The following is a 19,129-nucleotide window of genomic DNA, read 5'->3' as shown; positions in this document are numbered from 1 at the left end:
GCGGTCACATGATCAAAATTTGAAGGCTTGGCAACTGGCATGTACAGGTAGCCCTCAGCGTATGACCACAATTGAGCCCAAAATTTAAGTGGCTAAGTGAGAAATTTTTAGATTGAATTTTGCCCCCATTTTACGGCTTTTCACGCCACATTTGTTAAAGTGAATCACTGCAGTTCTTAAATTAGTAACCCGGTTAAAGGAATCCAGTTTCCCCATTGACTTGGCTTGTCAGAAGGGCGCCAAAGGGAATCACATGACTCTGGGACACTGCCGCTGTCATAAATGTGAGTCAGTTGTCAAGCATCCAAATGTAAATCGCGTGACCAAGGAGATGCTGCAACATTCATAGGTGTGAAAAATGGTTATAAGCAGTGGTGGGTTGCTCCCGGTTCTGTCCGGTTCTTTAGAACCAGTAGTAAAAGCGGCGAGAGGCTCCGCCCACCCGCCCGGACATCAGAATTGACAATCTGTGCATGAGAAGAAGTGCGTGCGCACAAGTGAAGCAACCACGCATGCATTCTCCCGTTGTGAACCAGTAGTAAAGGTAAGTAGAACCCACCCCTGGTTATAAGTCACTTTTTCTACTGCCATTGTAATTTTGAACGGTCATGAAATGAACTGTTGTAAGTCGGGGACTCCCTGTATTTATGAAGGTTGCACTATTCTAAGGTAACATGGTCGCTTTTTGTGACCTTCTGACAAGTGAGGTGGCGCAGTGGTTAGAGTGCAGTACTGCAACTACTTCAGCTGACTGCTAGTTCAGCAGATCAGCGGATCAAATCTCACCGGCTCAAGGTTGACTCAGCCTTCCATCCTTCCAAGGTGGGTAAAATGAGGACCCAGATTGTTGGGGGCAATATGCTATTTAGTATACTGTCTTTGGTGTAAGCCGCCCAGAGACTTCGGAGAGTGGGCGGCATAGAAATATGACAAATAAATAAATAAATAAATAAATAAATAAATAAATAAATAAATAAGTGAAATCAAGGGGGAAGCCAGAGGTATGTAACAACTGTAGCAAAAAAGGTTGTAAAATTAAGGGGCAAAACTCGCTTGACAACTATCTTGCTTAGTAGAGGAAATGTTGGGCTCAAATGTTGTAAACTGGTTTTGGGGAGAATTAAAAGCTGCCTGTTCTAGGCCTGTATTAAAAAGGCCTGTATTAAAAACTGCACTTGCTTTTGCACTAGCCCTCCCCCTAGCAGCAGAAGTGAAATGAGGCTCAAGTTATTTGCGTAACCGTCCAAGCATCGTCTGTCAACTCACGTTACTCCACCAGGATTGTTGTGAGGAGAGAAGAGTGGAGAGGTTCATCTTGCCTGTGCTGCATTCTATGAAGACAGAGCAGATTTGATGATGTGGGGGGGGGGTCTCAAACTGTGGGCTGCAGGAGAGTCTCAGGAGGGGGATATGCAGTGGTGGGATTCAAATAATTTAACAACTGGTTTGACTAGGTTGTCTGTCATGGGAGGCATGGTCCATCCCCCTCCTCCAGGTCCTCCGTATATACGGGACGGGCCTCCTGCGATGGCCAACCTGATCCTGGATGAACCGGTTGTTACATTAAAAAAACACACACCACTATCAAAGTGGATCCTGGGTGCTGCACTGCAATAGAGAAACAGACAATAGAGCAGCCGGCATGAGGGAAGGAGGAGGAGCAGGGAGAAGAGGGAAAGCGGCCTCCGTCCCTCACACCGGCTGCTCTGTTGCCCTTTTCTCCATTGCAGTACAGCACAGAGCCCAAAATCCATTTAGATAGCAGGGGGTGGGTTTTTAATTTAACAACTGGTTTGCCTGAACTGGTGTGAACTGGCTGAAACCCACCACTGGGGATATGTGAAACTTAGAGATGAAGGTATCGCCATTTTGAAACCAGATCAGGCTCATGTAGCCAAAGTCGAAGTTTAGCAAAATTCACCCTAGCATTGTTTTATTCCTTTGTCTGTAGAAACCTTGAGAACTCCTGCGATAGGGAGATTAACATTTTGATGGCTACAAGCAAGTAGTATGTTTCTTTGTCTATCCAATCATTATTTTCATCCATGATGATAGAATCATGCAAATTCCTTCATCTTTTCAGGGAGAAGGGTTGAGAATTTTGGACTTTGGATATTTTCTTTGGAGGCCTGTGTCTCCTGATTTCTAATTGTAAGCTTGCAGTGGTGAGTGCAGATAGCATTGCAGCCGTCATATAAGATAAATATGAGGGAAAGATCAGCATGTACAACCTTGAGGTAACCAACTATCCAACTAACTAAAGAGCTGTGGTGGGGCAGTGTGTAGAAAGCAGTATTGCAGGCTAATTCTGCCGACTGCTCGCAGTTCGATCCTGATTGACTCAAGGTTGACTCAGCCTTCCATCCTTCCAAAGTCAGTAAAATGAGAGCCCAGATGGTTGGGGGCGATACGCTGACTCTGTAAACCGCTGACTCTGTAAACCACTTAGAAAGGACTGTAAAGCACTGTGAAGTAGTATATAATTCTAAGTGCTATTGCTAATTAAACAAGAAAAAAGAAATAATAATTAATGAGGGTAGATAGATAGATAGATATCTGCCCTCATTAGTTATTGTGTGTGTGTGTGTGTGTGTGTGTGTGTGTGTGTGTGTGTGTGTGTGTGTATGTATATATATATATTGTTCTTTTATTCGTAGGTTTATATGTATAATACTTTTCTAATCAGGTTTTTCCTACGTAACTCAAGATGTTTGTATTGCCATAGTTGGGTGATATCTCAAATCACCACTTTCAGGCTTTATCAGACATTTTGTGTTGTCTGCTATGAGACTTAAGGGAGACTGGGATAGTACTATTTCGGCCTTGTGAGGCCTCTTCAGCCAGCCACACCTTTATTTTAGGACTCCTCCCTGTAAAGGCCAAATATTTATTTTGTTCTTTTATTTGTAGGTTTATATGTATAATACTTTTATTATTATATGTATAATACTTTTACTATGGCAATACAAACATCTTGAGTTACGTAGGAAAAACCTGACTAGAAAAGTATTATACATATAAACCTACGAATAAAAGAACAAAATAAATATTTGGCCTTTACCGGGAGGAGTCATAAAATAAGGTTGTGGCTGGCTGAAGAGGCCTCACAAGGCCGAAATAGTACTATCCCAGTGTCTTGATGTATTCGGGTCTTTTCCCATTAGGCTTTTGTGTTCTAACGACACACAGCTAGGGCCTCACCCACACAGGATGTTACGAAACAGCTGACTAATCTGCAAACATCAACTCCATCAACTAATCAAGATGTAACAACACAGCCAACCAACCCACTTACAATAACAAAGCCAGCACTCCACACCTCCCCACCAGTATTTATAGAGATGGCATCTCCGATCACGCTTTGCTCACACATGCATGAAGCACTAAGACATACCATCTACCAGAAAAAAAACCACATCAATCGCTACACAATCACATCACCACCCTGCACAGATCAACTCCGTAGCCAAGACTCTCATCTCCAGAACCAAACGCCTAGCTGACAAAGACCACCTGAAAACTGAATTACACACTCTCACAAACGTATTAATCTCTAACGGATTCCAAAGAAACACAATTACCAACCTAATCCAAAGGGAGACACCCCCCAAGAACTGAGACACAGAGCAGGACAACGGCATCTCCCTCCTCCCTTACATCAAAGGCACCACAGAAAATCAGCAAAATTCTCCACAAACACAATATCAAGACAGCCTTCTGCACTGACCAAAAAATAGCCAACATCTTAAGAAATCCCAAAGACAAGATCCAGCTAGAAAACCAAGGAGTCTATGAAATACCATGCAAAATCTGCCCAGCCACATACATTGGACAAACTAATAGGAGAATAAATGCACGCATTGCAGAACACAAGAACGCAATCAGAAAAGAAGAAAAAACTTCCTCCCTTTTCCAGCACCTTAAAACAACAGGACACAAAATTGACTTTGAAGGAACCAAATTAATCTCCAAAACTGAACACTTCAACAAGAGAATAATCATGGAAGCCATCGAAATAGAGAAACGTGAATAACATGAATAAACGTGACGATACCTCCCACCTACCAGACATCTGGAAACTAGTCCTAGTCAACAGAAGAGTCCCAGCCACAAAGATTAACACCGGACCCAAGATAACACATGACACCACCACCAATCATCCTCACCAGATTCAAACCCAAATCCATCCCATAGACGAAATACAACCACCATCCAGAAGCCAGACCATGGCGGCATCACCAGCTGCTACACACCCCTCCGATCTCCACACAAAGCAAACTGACACATGCCATGAACACATGGCAAGACCTCAAACCCGGAGCCAAACCAAAGCCCGGGATGTGGCATCACAGCCAGCTGCTCAGGACATTACATCAAAGAACTCATGATATCACAATACTAGAACTCAGGATGTTAACACACAGCCCATTACCCAGGTCGTTAAAACACAAAAGACTAATGGGCACACATCAAGGACCTCACCCACACAGGATGTTACGAAACAGCTGACTAATCTGCAAACATCAACTCCATCAACTAATCAGGATGTAGCAACACAGGCAACCAACCTGCTCACAGCAACAAAGCCAGCACCCCACACTCCCCACCAGTATTTATAGAGAAACAGCAGCTCCAATCATGCTTTCTTCGCACAAGCACGAAGCCGAAGACACCAGCCTGAAGATGACAAGTGAGACCTCGTCGAAACGTCACCAAGATACTCTCAATCTTACACGGGAAAAGACCCGAATACACCAAAACTTGCATACCTCTACCCGTGAAAATCTATGAAAACACACACACACACACACACACACACAATGTTCACATGCAACTACAGACTGATAGCAAGAAAAAAGAAGCAAAAAGGAAGAAAGACTGGTATGTCTCTCTTATTCTTTCTGAGTACATAGCCGCTTCCCTTTTCTTAGCTTTAAATTCACCTGGAAAGTGAGTATGCCTCTTCTTTTCTCTTTATGTTGTGTGAACAAAGACTCATTATGAGCTGCAGAAGCATTAAAGACATTCAGAGCAGGCAGGGGGATGGATATAATGTTCTTGTTGGATAATTTTTACAATACTCTGCATAATCATCATAACCATTTAAACCGAATTTTAGTTTTCTGAAAAGCTTTGCAAGGATGGATTCAGATATCCTTACAACAACTCTGTTGCATTAATCGTAATTATCGTAGGTAGTAGAAACGGGGAGGCAGGTTGACAAATGATCACTGTCCTGCAGGCTGGGATTTGGAGAATTGTAATTCAACCAGATGGGTGCTGTAATCTGCCTATCACTTCTTGTTCTGCTGCATTCTGGGACAGCTATAGTTTCCAAATGGTTTTCAAGGATAGCCTCATATAAAGCATATTACAATAGTCCATCGAAGAGGCAACCAAGTCATGAGTCACCATAAGAAGAGCCAGTTAGTCATTCAAAGGATGTACATGGTGAAATTGTGCAAATGCCTTCCCAGCTACAGTTGCCATCTGCTCTTCAGGTAGGAGCTATAAGTCTGGAAGGTTCCTCAGATGACAAATCTGACCCAAATGAGGAAGTGCATCCCATTTCAGGCAAAGATGGAAGATCCCCAGCATCAAAGGGCCCAAACACCCACAAGTAGTCAGTGTTGCTAGGGCTCACCCTTAACTTGTACTTCTTCAAGACAAAGTCAGGCACTGAGACATGACTTCAACAGGATTACTTAGCTGACCCAGCATTGAGATATAAAACTGAGAATGTAACATCATTTAAAAAGATAAATAATTTTTAGTACTCTATCAAAACCCTTACTGAATCAATCTTTTTCTTTTTTTACAGCAATGCTCTTCTTAGGGTTGCCTCATAGCAATAGCACTTAGACTTATATACAGCTTCACAGTGCTTTAAAAGCCCTCTCTAAGCATGTTATCCCCAACAATCTGGGTCCTCATTACACCGACCTCAGAAGGATGGAAGGCTGAGTCAACCTTGAGCCAGTGAGACCTGAACTGCCAAATTGCTGGCAGTCGGTAATCAGCAGAAGTAGCCTGCAGTACTGCATTCTATCCACTGTGCCACTGCGGCTCATGGATGGACTATTGCAGGGATGGGTTCCAGTGGTAGGTTGCTACCGGTTCTCCCCAGTTCTTGCGAAGCAGTAGTGGAAATTTTGAGTAGTGCGGAGAACCGGTAAATACCACTCTGCCTGGCCCCTCCCCCAATCTATTTGCTGCCTCCCCAGCTGATCAGCTAGAAGGAAATAAACTGTTTAAACTCTTGCCGCGGGGCTTCAAAGGGCTGCCCTACAGCTAATCAGCGGTAAAAGGCAGTGTGGTGGTAGACCAGTGCACTCCAAAAACAAATGGGTAGATCGGAACGCTCCAAAAACAAATGGGTAGACTGGTACAGCTCTGCAAACAGTTAAAAGCCTGGTAGACCAGTACCTCTGCTAAATCCTAAAGAATTATTTGTCACATGACCATCAAACCATGCCCACAAAATAAGCCACGCCCACAGAACCGGTAGTAAAAATTTTTAGAACCCTTACTACTGGTTTGCAACGAGATCGCGCGTACTCGCTCGCTTTGCTCACACACGCATCTTGCTTCTGCTCATGCGCAGATCGCTTATGATGACATCAGGGTCAGTGGGTGGAGCCTCCCGCCAGTTTTACTACCGGTTCTATAGAACCGGTCTGAACCAGGGGCAACCCATCACTGGACTATTGCAATATAACTTTATGGGACCCCTGAAAACCATGGAGAAGCTATAGTTGGTCCAGAATGCAACAGCACAAACAGTAAGTCAGGCTACCCCATGCCTTTGTGACATTCATGCTGCAGTAAGTTACTTACCTTCTCAGTGCAATTCAAGGTGCTGGTTATCACTGGCTTAGGACCTAGTTATTTGAAGGACTTTTTGTCTCCTGTGGGTTTTGCCCATCTGGTAAGATTTGATAGAGGTGAGGTGTTTTGGCTCCTCTAGATTAAACAAATTCATCAGAAAGGAGGCCCTCTTTATTGTGGCACCTGCCCTCTGGAACAATGTCCCCCTGGAGATTCATTTGACCCCTACCTTGCTGGTTTTTAAAAGGACACTAAAACCACAGCTCTTCTCCCAAACCTGGGTTAGTATAGTTGTCTGTTTATATCTCTGCTGGGATGGGGGGGAATTTGATTACTGTTCTCTCTAGGTGATACAAACTATCTGGTTTTACTGTTAATTTTACCATTTTGGTATAAATCAAGTCACCTAGAAATGTGATGAGTGAGGATAGTCAGGAACTCATAACGGTTCCACTCCTTGAATGCTAACATGATTGTCCATCACCCTATGGACTCAAAATGGTTCCACTCCTTGAGGATTAATGTGAGCAGAACTTTGGACCTGCTTGGCCCCTTTGCACAGGTAACTTCAAAGTCTTCTAATTTTTGCTTGTGTATGTTTAATTTGGGAGTTGGATTTTTCAACTGGTGCTTTCTAAGACAAAGACAAGGTGTCTTTTGACATCCCTTCAGGTAGAGGTCCATCCTCTCTTATGTATTCACAGGGTGGTGTCAAGGTTCCAACTGACGAACCCAACCAAGCCAGCGAAGTCGATATGGTACGATCTCCTGAAGCAAAACTTTATTGAGTACATTGAGTAGAATGTGTAAGGGTACTTCAAATCTAAGTTGCAAATGTGAAGATCAAGAAGGGTCATTTTATGGTAGACCTCCAAAAAATATATATGCTTTTTTGGTTCAAATGCATGACTGATTCAGAGGATTTTAAAGATTACTATACAATTGAAACAAAAAAATTTCTTCTTGGGATTGATGGATAAACAGAAAAAAAAATCATGGAATGTTGGTTTTTATATATGATAACTGCAGTGATTGTTGTAGGCACAAAGAATGTAAAAAATTGGCAATACATACAGTACAATGGAGGAATGTTGATGAAGGTGATAGAATTGCCCAGATGGCCCAATTGACTTGTCTAGTCAAAGAAAAGACAATATCTGTGTTTATTGCTGATTGGAAACCCCTTATGGACTTTTTGTGTAAAGCAGAAAAAAAAATCAACGTGATCTATGGTTTTTGACAAAGAGAGTAAATGATAGAAAGAAGAGAGCCACGATCTAGCTTTAGAGAAAGAAGTAAATCTAAAATTATATTTATAATTGCTGTAAAGAAGGCCTCTTTATCTTTTTTCTTTCTTTTCTATTTTTCCCCTACTTTTCTTTTCATTTTGCACTTTAGCTTTCTCTTTTATTTCTTCCTTTGCCTTTTTTTTCTTCTTACTGTATTGATTTTTATACTTATTTTTTAAACTTTCAATACAGTTATATTTTTTAAAAAGGGGCGACCAACCACCTCCAAGAAGGCCTTAGCCAACCTGGAGACGCATGGGGTCCAGAATACAGGTGGCAGAATTCTCAGCAATGAGGATTCTATTCACTTCCTTATGAGTAACTGGCTCAAACTATTTCCAGATAATTAAGCATAATTAAGCACATATATATTCTATGGTCACTTCCATGCCCAGTCTGCCCAGTCTGCAATCCATCTCCAAATGAAGCTGAACAATATTCTGATGTCAAGAATATTCCTCACAGGAGCACTTACCCTGAAGGATCCGAGTTACCCTAAATAGGTCATATGGTCTGCTATCCATAAATTCAACAAAAGTGGAAAATAAGCTTGCTTTGCCACTCTTGTCATCCGCTGGCAAATCCTAATAAAAACTTTTAGCTATTCCTAGTTGACCTCTCTCTTCATCTTTCTCATCTTTTCCCAATTTCCCCCCCCCCATGTTTGCAAAATACCACAATACAAACATGCCTTCACTTAAACTATTGTAAGAGTTTGAGGAGAGAAATTACTTTTTGTTGAGGGTAGGGAGAATAGAAAAGTAGGAGAATGGAATGGAACAGTTGAAAAGGGGCTCATAAGCATCCCATTCCTAACCACGATGACACCATCATTACAAAATGTCAGGACATAAGCTACACACATTCAATATTTGTGGGGTAACATTGCCTACAGAGATGTCAGAAGACGTGTTCATATTGCAGTGTTGCAATACGGTACATTACTTGTTCCTCCTGGTCACTGCTCGAGTTGATGGCTATTAGCATAGCTGGGTAGCTGAAACTCTAAAGTTAACACTATTGGCCACACTACACACACTTGCAAGGGCACACATTTGTAGACACCAATGGTATCCGAGGCTATCTATTTTATGGAAGATAAGAGGAATACTGTAAAGATATACAAAGAATAACAGACAAAACAGAGACAATTCCAAATATTGTCATGCACTTTTTCAAACAGATAGATTGCTAAAGATGCTTATTATCTGGCCACATTGTATATCAAAGCCATGATAATCAGAATGCTGAATGCATGACGAGAAAGGAAGGAAACGATTTTCTATCATGACTAATAGCACAATTCTCTTGGTGACATTTTGTGATTCCTACTACCACCCAGCACAAACTGCACATTTCCTTATTGCTCCATAATTGATTAGCCCTACTTTTATAAGGCTAGCAATTTCCCATTACTTCATTATCAAAATTAATATTTCATTCATCTTAATTGACTTTAGAACACCACCACCATCATTAGATATTGGAGGCTTGGGTTAAAATCTAAGCTTGGGACCCAGCCCTGAGTTGAAATTTCTGCTGATAAATTGGATCTAGACCATGGGTGTCAAACTGGATTTCTTCAAAGGCCAGATCAGCATTGTAGTTCTCCTCTGTGGGCCGGCCATTTTGGCCAGCAAAGTGCTGCAGCAGGCCAAAAATGGGGCGTGAGAGGCAGCGGTGAAATCCACTTACCTTCACTACCGGTTCGGGAACGGGAGCATGCTACACGCGCGTGCACCTCTTCTGTGCTTGCACAGGAACTTCTGTGCATGTGCAGATGGTAAAAAAGGGGACGTAATGATGTCCTGGTGGGGAGCGGAGCCTCCCGCTGCCAGCACTACTGGTTCGGCGAGCCGAATAAAATCGGGGGGATTTCACTGCTGTTGGGAGGCCCGTGTGCGCCCCTCCCCCGTGGCCCGTTTTGGCTGCCAGAGGCACCGTGGGCCAGTCCTTTGCTGTTCCCAGGCCCTGCGGGCCAGATTCGGCCTGCGGGCCTTGAGCTTGACACCTCTAATCTAGACAATTTTGCAAAGGAGCTGGCCAAGATGGCTTTCGTGAATCACTTTTCTTCATTGTTCACCTTTTTTTTTTTATACAGCTTTTGGTCCTGTTCCATTACGTTTTCTCTTACTGGCCATCTCTTTTGTCCTAAAGCAGACCACTGGCTGATCAGTATAGGTAATCCTCACTGTACGACCACAATTGAGCCCCAAATTTATTTTGACAAGTGAGAAATTTGTTAAGTGAGTTTTGCCCCATTTGAGGGATTTTTCTCGACAGATTTGTTGAGTGAATCACTGCAGTTCTTAAATCAGTCACACGGTTGTTAAGTGAACCCTGGCTTCCCATTGACTTGGCTTGTCAGAAGGCTGCCAAAGGGGATCATATGACTCTGGGACACTGCAACTGTCATAAACGTGAGTCAGTTGTCAAGCATCTGAATGTAAATCGTGTGACCATGGGGATGCTACACAGCAACGGTCATAAGTATGAACCAGTTGCCAGGCATCTGAATTTTGATGACATGATCACGGGGAGGTCATAAGTGTGAAAAATGATCCTAAGTCACTTTTTTCAGTCCTGTTGTAACTTCAAACAATCATTAAATGAACTGTTGTAAGTCGAGGACTACCTGTATTCTTTGTACTACAGTTTTCAAAGATTTCAGCTTTACCTAGTCATACTTAGACTGAATCTGGGACTTGCTATGAAGGCTATAAACCCTCCTTGAAGTCAAATGCCAAAGCTGCATAGCCATTTAGAGGAAGCTATGTCAAATGGAAGGTGCCAATTCTTGTATTTGCTCCTAGAGTGGCTTACTTGCTCACAGCAAGCCAGCTGGAAGGTCAAGTCAGATTCTTCTGTGTTGACAAGGGAGCCCCTTGTAGAGGTAGGCCTTGGCAGGTGCCCAAAGAAACCAACTCCTGAAGTTGATCCTAGGGAAAAAGAGGATGTTAATAATGATCTGCTTCACAGTGCAATTTTATAAGACAATCTGCTGCCCTGTGCTAACAACTTTGAGTTCTTCTTAATCCTTGATCTATTTATAGACAGAGACTAACATGAGTTGAAAAGACCAACAACTGCTGAAATGATCAAGGCTTCATTTAAAACACACTAGATTATCTCTTATGGGGGGCAGGAAAGCAGATGAACCAGGTTCTCAGAGCTAACGGTATTGGTTTTTATGTTAGTATTTATACACCACTCCGTTGGAGTCAGGCAGCATCTAGACCGAAATAAATAATAAAACTGCCCATGTTTCTGAATTAATCCCCTATCTGGGTTCACACAATAAATTGAGCTACAAATTTCCAAAGAAGCTGGGTTCATATGACACGCTAAACCACATACACACAACAAACAAAATTAAAACCAGTCAAGCTTAGCATATGTGAGTGCGCGGTGGCTAGGATTTGAAGAGGTACAGTTAAACATGGACTGTGTCAGAGAATAAAAGTCTAGAATGCCAGCAAGGGTAAATGGCTGAAATAACTGGTATACATAGACTTTGAATTCACAAAGCATGGAGCATATATGATTACACCACCACATTTTAATCCACAGGTTCGAAGCTTGGTGTGGATTAGGATCTGTGCCTATATATGTACAGGTAGACCTCAATTTAGGAACCACAATTGAGCCCCAAATTTATGTTGCTCAGTGAGAAATTTGTTAAGTGAGTTTTGCTCCGTTTTTTTTTACTTTTCTTGCCAGATTTGTTAAGTGATTCACTGCAGCTGTTAAATTAGTAACCCGGTTGTTAGGTAAATCTTGTTTCCCCATTGACTTTGCTTGTCAGAAGGTCGCAAAAGGGGATCACATGACCCCAGGACCCTCCAACTGTCATAAATGTGAGTCAGTTGTCAAGCATCTGAATGTAAATCACGTGACCATGGGGATGCTACAACGTAAGTCTGAAAAAATGGTCCTAAGTCACTTTTTTCAGTGTCGTCGTAATTTTGAAAGGTCACTAAGTGAACTGTTATAACTTGAGGACTACCCGTATAAGACTATCAACCCTATAAATACACAGCCTCAGTTCACATTGAGCGTTCAGTTGTATTGGCTGAGGATATGTAACCACTCCTTTCTGCATGCTTTCACTTTATGCAGCTGAAATGAGGAACAGTGTCCTTCAGACATTGTTTAAGCATTACTCCTTATTGGTTACACTGGCTGGGACTTCTGTATTTCAGTGATATCTGGAAGGATACAAGTCAGACAGATACAGAGAGAGAGAGAGAATAGAGCATGAATAAACTTAAGGGGGGAGTTTTCTTGCATGGGGCTGAAATGGACTAGTAATTAAAATGAAAGTTTCCCCCAATTCTGTAATGGAATACTTTGGTTTGTGGGTAACCGGGAGGAAGATTCTTGGTCGAAGTAATCTGCAAAAATCTTTTACTATCAAGAGCAGTTTTACCCCACTTTAGCTCATTTCCTTCATCCAGTGCCTGGTTCCAGGAAAAGCAGCATATTCTCAATACTCTCACATTACAATGTCAGTGCTTGTGATCCTGCCACGACGTTTGTAAAATGTAAGCTAAAAGGGGTTGCAATCAGAAGGTGATGCAGCCTTTCAAATTAAAATGTGAAACTTTTAAACTGAATTATATTTAAAACACATGGTGGGTTTTTTTTCCCCCCAAACTGATGGACTGGTGAAAGACTTCTGTTGCTGCGAGGGTGCTGTAGGATTTTTCTTGCTGCGAGTGAGGTTAATGGGAAGAGAGGGTTAACATACAACACTTAATCTCCCTGCCTTCCCCCCACCCCAATTAAGCATGCTGTGAAAACAGGGCCATAGAGCTGGAAGGAGCTATTTAAGCCATTGAATCCAACCCTCTGCTCACTGCAGGATCCAAAAAAACCTTGAAGTATCCCAGCAAATGTGTACCCAGCCTGTCTGTAAATATCCAGCATAGAGTCCCACCACCTTGCAAGGAAAATATTTATTTCACAGTCCTTGCCTTTTCCTTTGGATTTCAAGGCGGCTTATATGGGGAGGCCTCCCCATAATAGCCCAGTGAGAAGAGGGTTGCGTAGACAGGAAGAGCAGAGCTACTGGCTCAAGGTCTACCAGGAAGTTCTGTGGTTGTGGGGGGGAGCTTCTTTTCCATCCCCCCCTCCAACAGCGGAATTACTTCCTTGCATGGTAGTTCTATTGCTGAACTATTCTTGCTGTTAGCCATATACCGTTCACATTGGACGCAACCTTCAATCAACAGGGATACTGAAAAGATGATGGTCTTTATCCAATACCAGAAACATCTTGGGGGGGGGGAGAATCTGGAGGAGAAATTCTGCAAGGCAGATTGAAAGAAGAGCATGTGGGCTGGAACTTGGAGAAAAGTAGCATTGCCCTCCAGCTCAGTCGTTTCAGAGATTTTTTTTTCTCAAGAGTAGAGACCTGCATATATAACCTTCCCAACCAAAACTGATTTGCAGTCTTACAATTACAAGACAACCAGCAAATGTTGTCAGTCATTTCCCTTTGCAGTTTCCTGCTTCTTCCAAACGTGTCATCATTTTAAATGGAATGGGGGGGGGGGGCGCAAGAGAAGCACATCAGCCAAGGCAAGAGTTCCTCTTTAGTCTGGACTGCATTTCTTGTGTTCCATCTCATTTTTCTATACAAAAGGAGGGAGGAGCACCATGGCTTCCACCTTGGGTTTCTGAATGAAAAGGTGTGGATGAAATAGAGGAGGAAGAGGCAGAGGCCTAGGAAAGTTGTGGCAAATTCTGTAGGGTGAGTTACAGACACTCTTGCTTTGGCCTAGCAAATAGACCTGTTCTTATATTTAACAAATCTACACTGTGCAACCTTCACTGCTGATTCCTGGAGGTATTCATCCCCCCCCCACATTTTTTAAATTGTTATGAGCTAAAGGAAGCTGAAGTTCATCCTGTCACACACAACTGTGGGAACAGCTTTTCTGAGATACTTTTCAGATGAGTGTTGAGTGTTGAAAAGCCCTTGGTTTTTCACCTTTTGGGAGACATACTTTGGGGCAAAGCTGGAAAGTACACCATTACTTTGTGTGTGGCCACAAAATAGTAGCCAGACCTGATGGATATGAAGCAGGTTTTAGGCCACAATATTGTGCTGATTGGACAAACCTGACAATAGTTTGATTCAATAAACTTATCTTTGTTTAGTCCTGAACTCCCCAATCAGTATCTCCCAAATTTGACATTAGCATGAAAGACATCTCATTTGTATCATTGCTCTGACATGTTCAATTAGTTGCTTGGTTTTGTTTCATGGCACATCCCAGCAGTGTTAACTAACTCTGGCTCAGCAGCTAGGTTTGTTTTCTAGCTGGTTGGGCAATTTACTAAGCCACCTGAACTTTTTTTTTTTTTTTGCCACAGATCAGATAATCAATCTCCCATTCCTATTTCGTAGCTAGATCGAGAGAGGAGACCCCAGCAGCAACTGGTAATTCCTCCCAAATCAATTTAATTGCAACTGCAAGACAGCTGTCAACGCACAACAACAGATTCACGATTTGGTTCTTTACTGCCATCGGCAATATCCCCCAACCCGGTCTCCCCTCCGTGCCCCCTCCCCTCCCCTCAGCTGCCACCTCTGGCTGCGCATGGTGAAAAGAAAAAAAGAAAAGAAAGTGGTTGCGACGGGATAGCCGAAGAGCCCTTGCTCGGGCAAGGATCAGGGTGCAAACTTGAGATCCGTCCAAGCACATTTTGTCCACTGGGGAAAGCACGCACGCTGCAAAGGTAAAGAGAGCGCGTGCGCGCGCCCCAGCCCACAGGGGGGCGCGCTCTGCCAGGCAGTGTAGGGAGCGAGCGCCGTCCCCCCTCCCCGCCTCCACTCCCCCCTCCCCTCCATTTGGAACTTTGCTGACTGCAAGGTTCTGAAACCGAACGTAGCGACACACGGGGGCGGAGGCGGCGGAACGTTCGATTCTTCCTTCGTTCCATCCGGTCTTTTCCTCGAGGGAGGGGAAGAGGGGGGAGTAGCCGATCCCGGGTCCACGTTACCCTCTACCCCACCGCGGGAATCGCTTGGAGGAGGGGAAGGGAAGGAAAGGAAAAAAAAAAAAAAGAGGAGGCCTCGGCAGCGCCACCCTCCGGCCGTCGAGCCTACTGCGCCTCCCCCTTTCTCCCTCGCTCACTCTTCCCCCCACCCCCACCCCCCCGCTCCGACTCTCAATGTTCCACACTGCCCGGCCACAGAGCGTCCTCTGCTGCTTTATTTCCCCCCCGGCTGCTTCCATCCCCCTCTCCAAGGACATTTTCTCTCCCCTTCCCTCCCCCCTCCATCCCTCCCCTCCGATCTAAACGTCGGGACAGGACGCCAGCGAAGGTAAAGGAGAAAAGGGTTAGGTGGCTGCATCAGGAGCCTGGGCGAGCAATGGTGGGGGGAAGAGAGAGGAGGGGGGAGCGGGGTGGGGGGGCGAGAGAGAGCGAGCGAGCGAAAGGGAGAGATTGGTAGAGGGAGCTTTGTTCTTGTTTTCAGCGCTCGCTGCCTGGCGGTGGTCAGGAGAGCCAGAGGAACCGGACTGAGTTCACGCCTCACTTGGTGCGCACACACCACACTGGCCGTGGTGGAAAGCTTCCTACCATAACAGCCTCTCCATACCTCCTGGCTGGGAGCTCGGCTCTCCCTACAGAGCCAAGAGGAGGAGGAGGGGAGGGGGAGGAGGAGGAGGAGAAGGAGAAGGAGAAGGAGGGGGCGGCGAGGGGGGGGGGGAAACGACGACGACGACGACAACGGCTGTGTATGTGTGTCTGTTTGTGTGTGTGTATGTGTGTGTGCGCGAGGGAGAGAGAAAGAGAGAGAGAACGAGGGCAAAGCTTCAGTTTCTGCCCTGCTGCTGCATTTTTTTTTTCACGAGGACCAACCAACCTTTTCTTTCTCGTTTTTTTTTTTTAAAATTATACAATACAAATATCCAACCGCCTCCCACCCCCAGTTTCATCTTTCCGGGAATTTTTTTTTAATTTTTTTTAAAAAAGAGGGGGCAGGAAAAAAAAAATATGTCGGTCTGTTTTGTAGAAACTGATCAAGACTCGGTGGCGTTGAAAGCTTTCCAGAAGGTGCAGTTTGAATTATGCTTCTTCTTTTCCTTCTTCCTCCTCCTTCCTTTCTTTCTCTCTCTCTCTCTCTCTCTCTCTCCCCCACCCCCCACCCCCATTTCCAGCCTACTCTGTAGTGACCAAATGTAATTCTTGTTGATGGCTGTGCCAACAGAACCCGAGCTGGCTGATTTCTGACAGAGAAAAAACATTGGAGTCTGAAATAGCAAATCCTTTCCAGCTATTTAAATAGAAGGAGACAAGAGGGAGTGGGTCATTTATTGGTTTGGTTTGGGCCTCCCCATTTGTATAACAGCTCAAGTATTGTTATTGGCAATATATTGGGGGGAGGAGGAGAATATGGTTGACTTCACTCCTTCTGCTCCATTGTAAATATTTACAGGGCATTTGTGAGTTTTTTTAATTTATTTAAAAAGGGGCAATGTTTACAGCGTGTCATGAGTTATTAATGCTTATGCTTGAACACTTTGCGAAATTTGCCTCACACCTTTAAAAATTAAATGATTGATATACTATCTGAAGAATTGTAGAACTGAACCTGTAAAATGAAATGTGAAAACAGAATATCTATTTAAAAAGAAATTCCTTCCTTCCTTCCTTCTTTCCTTCCTTCCTTCCTTCCTTCCTTCCTCATGGTAACTGTTGCTCTATAACATGAAACTGAAACTTTTAAAAGAATTGTTCAACCATTGAGTTGTAAGGGGGTCTGGAGTAATTCCACTTGGATTGAGTGGCTTGTGCTCCACTTAGTTAACTGATATTCTTTTGTCCCATTCCTTTCCTTTTGCTCCTTCCCCAACGTTTCCCAAGATGTCCAGTGATAGACAAAGGTCAGATGATGAAAGCCCAAGTACCAGCAGTGGTAGTTCAGATGCAGATCAGAGGGACCCACCAGCACCTGAGCCCGAGGAACAGGAAGAAAGAAAACCTTCTGCAACACAGCAGAAGAAAAATACCAAACTCTCCAGCAAAACTACTGCTAAACTATCTACTAGTGCTAAAAGGTAACAACTCCAAACACCTGAAACATTCCTCCCTCCCCTCCTCTTTAGGGGAAAGGGAGCAGGAGAGAAGCTTGATGAGAAGGCACTTAATGTAAAGAGGCAAACTTTGCTCTTTGATGAAAAGGCCTGTAATAAGAGATGGCTTTAAGGTTAGAATCTAGTTTCCGCAGGGCCTCTGGCTCAGATTTCTTTGGGATCTCTTCACCCAACCCATTTGCCAGGTTCAAGATGGAGGTGTGGGTGGGTTGTGTAGGCAGGTTCTTAATCTCTGAACTACATTATTATGGAAAGCACATGTGATAATGTAGGGTGAAACCCACTCTGAAGGGGGTCCTCTTGCCATCTGCTGGGCTCTGGTTAGCTCCACTTGGCCCATGTGTATTTTTGCATGAGTGACACCTTGTTGATGCACGTGTTGATTCAGGCAAGGAGGCCCACTTCTAGATTCCCATCTTTTATAGCTGTTTGGTGAGGGGGAGGCACCTTGAAATAATGACCCTGTCATTGGCTATTTTATTTTCAATTGAGATTTTTTGGATGCTCTGAAAAAATGATGTTTTGCAAGTTATATGAATTCTGTGGGGGTTGTTTCTTTTAGAGCACCCTTGCAGGTCAACATAGATGGGGGGGTGGGGGGGATTGTAGGAATTGAAATGCAAGAAGGGCTGTTAACTTGGCTATCTCCTACCTTTGTGGTCCAGCAAGCTATTGATTTTCCTTTGATCTGTGAAGTTTCAAAAACTTGAGAACCTTTTACAGGTTGTCCCTAAGTGAACAACATCACTATCTGCATGTAGAGTTTTTCACAGCTTTGCTTTCAAGAAGCACATGTGCTTCTAATTTTCTTTAATAGCCATTTGAGTTGGGCGAGCTTGAAATACCTTGAATCTTGCCTCTTTGGAGGTAACTGAAGAATCCCTTTTCCTAAAGCTCTGTTTCACCTAGGAATCCACATTACAATATCTGGTAGTCTATCTGTCAAATGGCATCAGACAAGTTTAAAAGTGCAAGCCATTTTTGTTAAAATTTGTAGTAGTTTGACCACTTAAGTGAGCCAGTATGCTTGTGGGTAAAACATGTTGCTATTGTACAGTAGAGTTTCATTAGGAATCTTGAAATGTTTCATTGTATTTTAAGCTCTGCCCGCATTATCTGAGAACAATATTAGCTTTTACCAATTTCTCATTTAAAATAATGTACTAAATTGAGCATAAATGAAAATAAAATGGTTATGATAAATCTATTAAAAACAGGACATTAATCTTAAAAAAAAAAACTTCTGATGCATTTAAAGTAACTTGCCAGCTGCTGTCACAAAATAATTTATACAATATGTTTGTTGTGGAGAAAATGACTCTGAATGTTTTCCTAATTTATTTGGTGTTTTGAAACTTTATCCCCACTTTTTAGTTCCATAGCTTGTGTAAATTTTTGTAGAGCACAAGTCCAAGTATTTAAACTATATCTAGTTTAATCTATATCATAATAATGCATTTTCTATCAACAAAGGATAAATTGTCTGAACTTTTAAAATCTTCAATATTTGTTTCCCTTAAAATATTTTGTTTTGGGAATAAATTACAGACCCTCCATCCTTTTGATATCTTTTTTCTTAAACTGTAATAAAACTGATTAATTTTTTTTAGTTACTGACACATTATAAATTCTGTCCAGGGCTGGATCTATCACTGATAATATTGGTATGTGTTTTATTGAACAGGGTCATTTAGCAAATCTTCAATACAAATATTGGGAAGGAGGAAAGAAATCAGGGGGAAACGTGCATCTAAAGTTATCAGTTGATTTTGCTCTGATCACTTGATTGCATAGTTACGAAGTGAACTGAAATGCTAAAATTCACTGTCTGAAGTGGAGAAAAAATCCAGCCAAAAATATTTACTATGTAATCAGTTTTTGGCTGTAACTCCTTCAGTTAAG

General features: G+C 43.0%; 1 protein-coding gene across 4 annotated transcripts in view; it reads left to right on the top strand.

The window, feature by feature from the left end:
- The first annotated feature begins 15,298 nt into the window (after positions 1 to 15,298).
- UBE2E3 (ubiquitin conjugating enzyme E2 E3) overlaps positions 15,299 to 19,129 on the top strand; it is a 114,590-nt gene continuing 110,759 nt past the window's right edge. The window contains exons 1-3 of one of the 4 annotated variants that reach the window (XM_070949726.1): positions 15,299 to 15,453; positions 16,147 to 16,187; positions 16,998 to 17,191. In XM_070949726.1, the coding sequence (XP_070805827.1) occupies positions 16,998 to 17,191 (194 nt within the window). In that variant the 5' untranslated portion in view covers positions 15,299 to 15,453; positions 16,147 to 16,187. Of the gene's footprint in view, positions 15,454 to 15,646; positions 15,670 to 15,848; positions 16,188 to 16,997; positions 17,192 to 19,129 lie in introns of those variants that run through there. The other 3 variants (XM_070950487.1, XM_070948959.1, XM_070948149.1) reach the window with 3 other exon arrangements.

This window comes from Pituophis catenifer, unplaced genomic scaffold (assembly GCF_029215685.1).
Source record: "Pituophis catenifer annectens isolate HBS135680 unplaced genomic scaffold, rPitCat1.0.hap2 SCAF_1, whole genome shotgun sequence".
In the NCBI taxonomy this organism is placed as follows: domain Eukaryota; kingdom Metazoa; phylum Chordata; class Lepidosauria; order Squamata; family Colubridae; genus Pituophis; species Pituophis catenifer.
The sequence above is the reverse complement of the archived record's forward strand: the minus strand, read 5'-3'. Positions and strand labels throughout refer to the sequence as shown.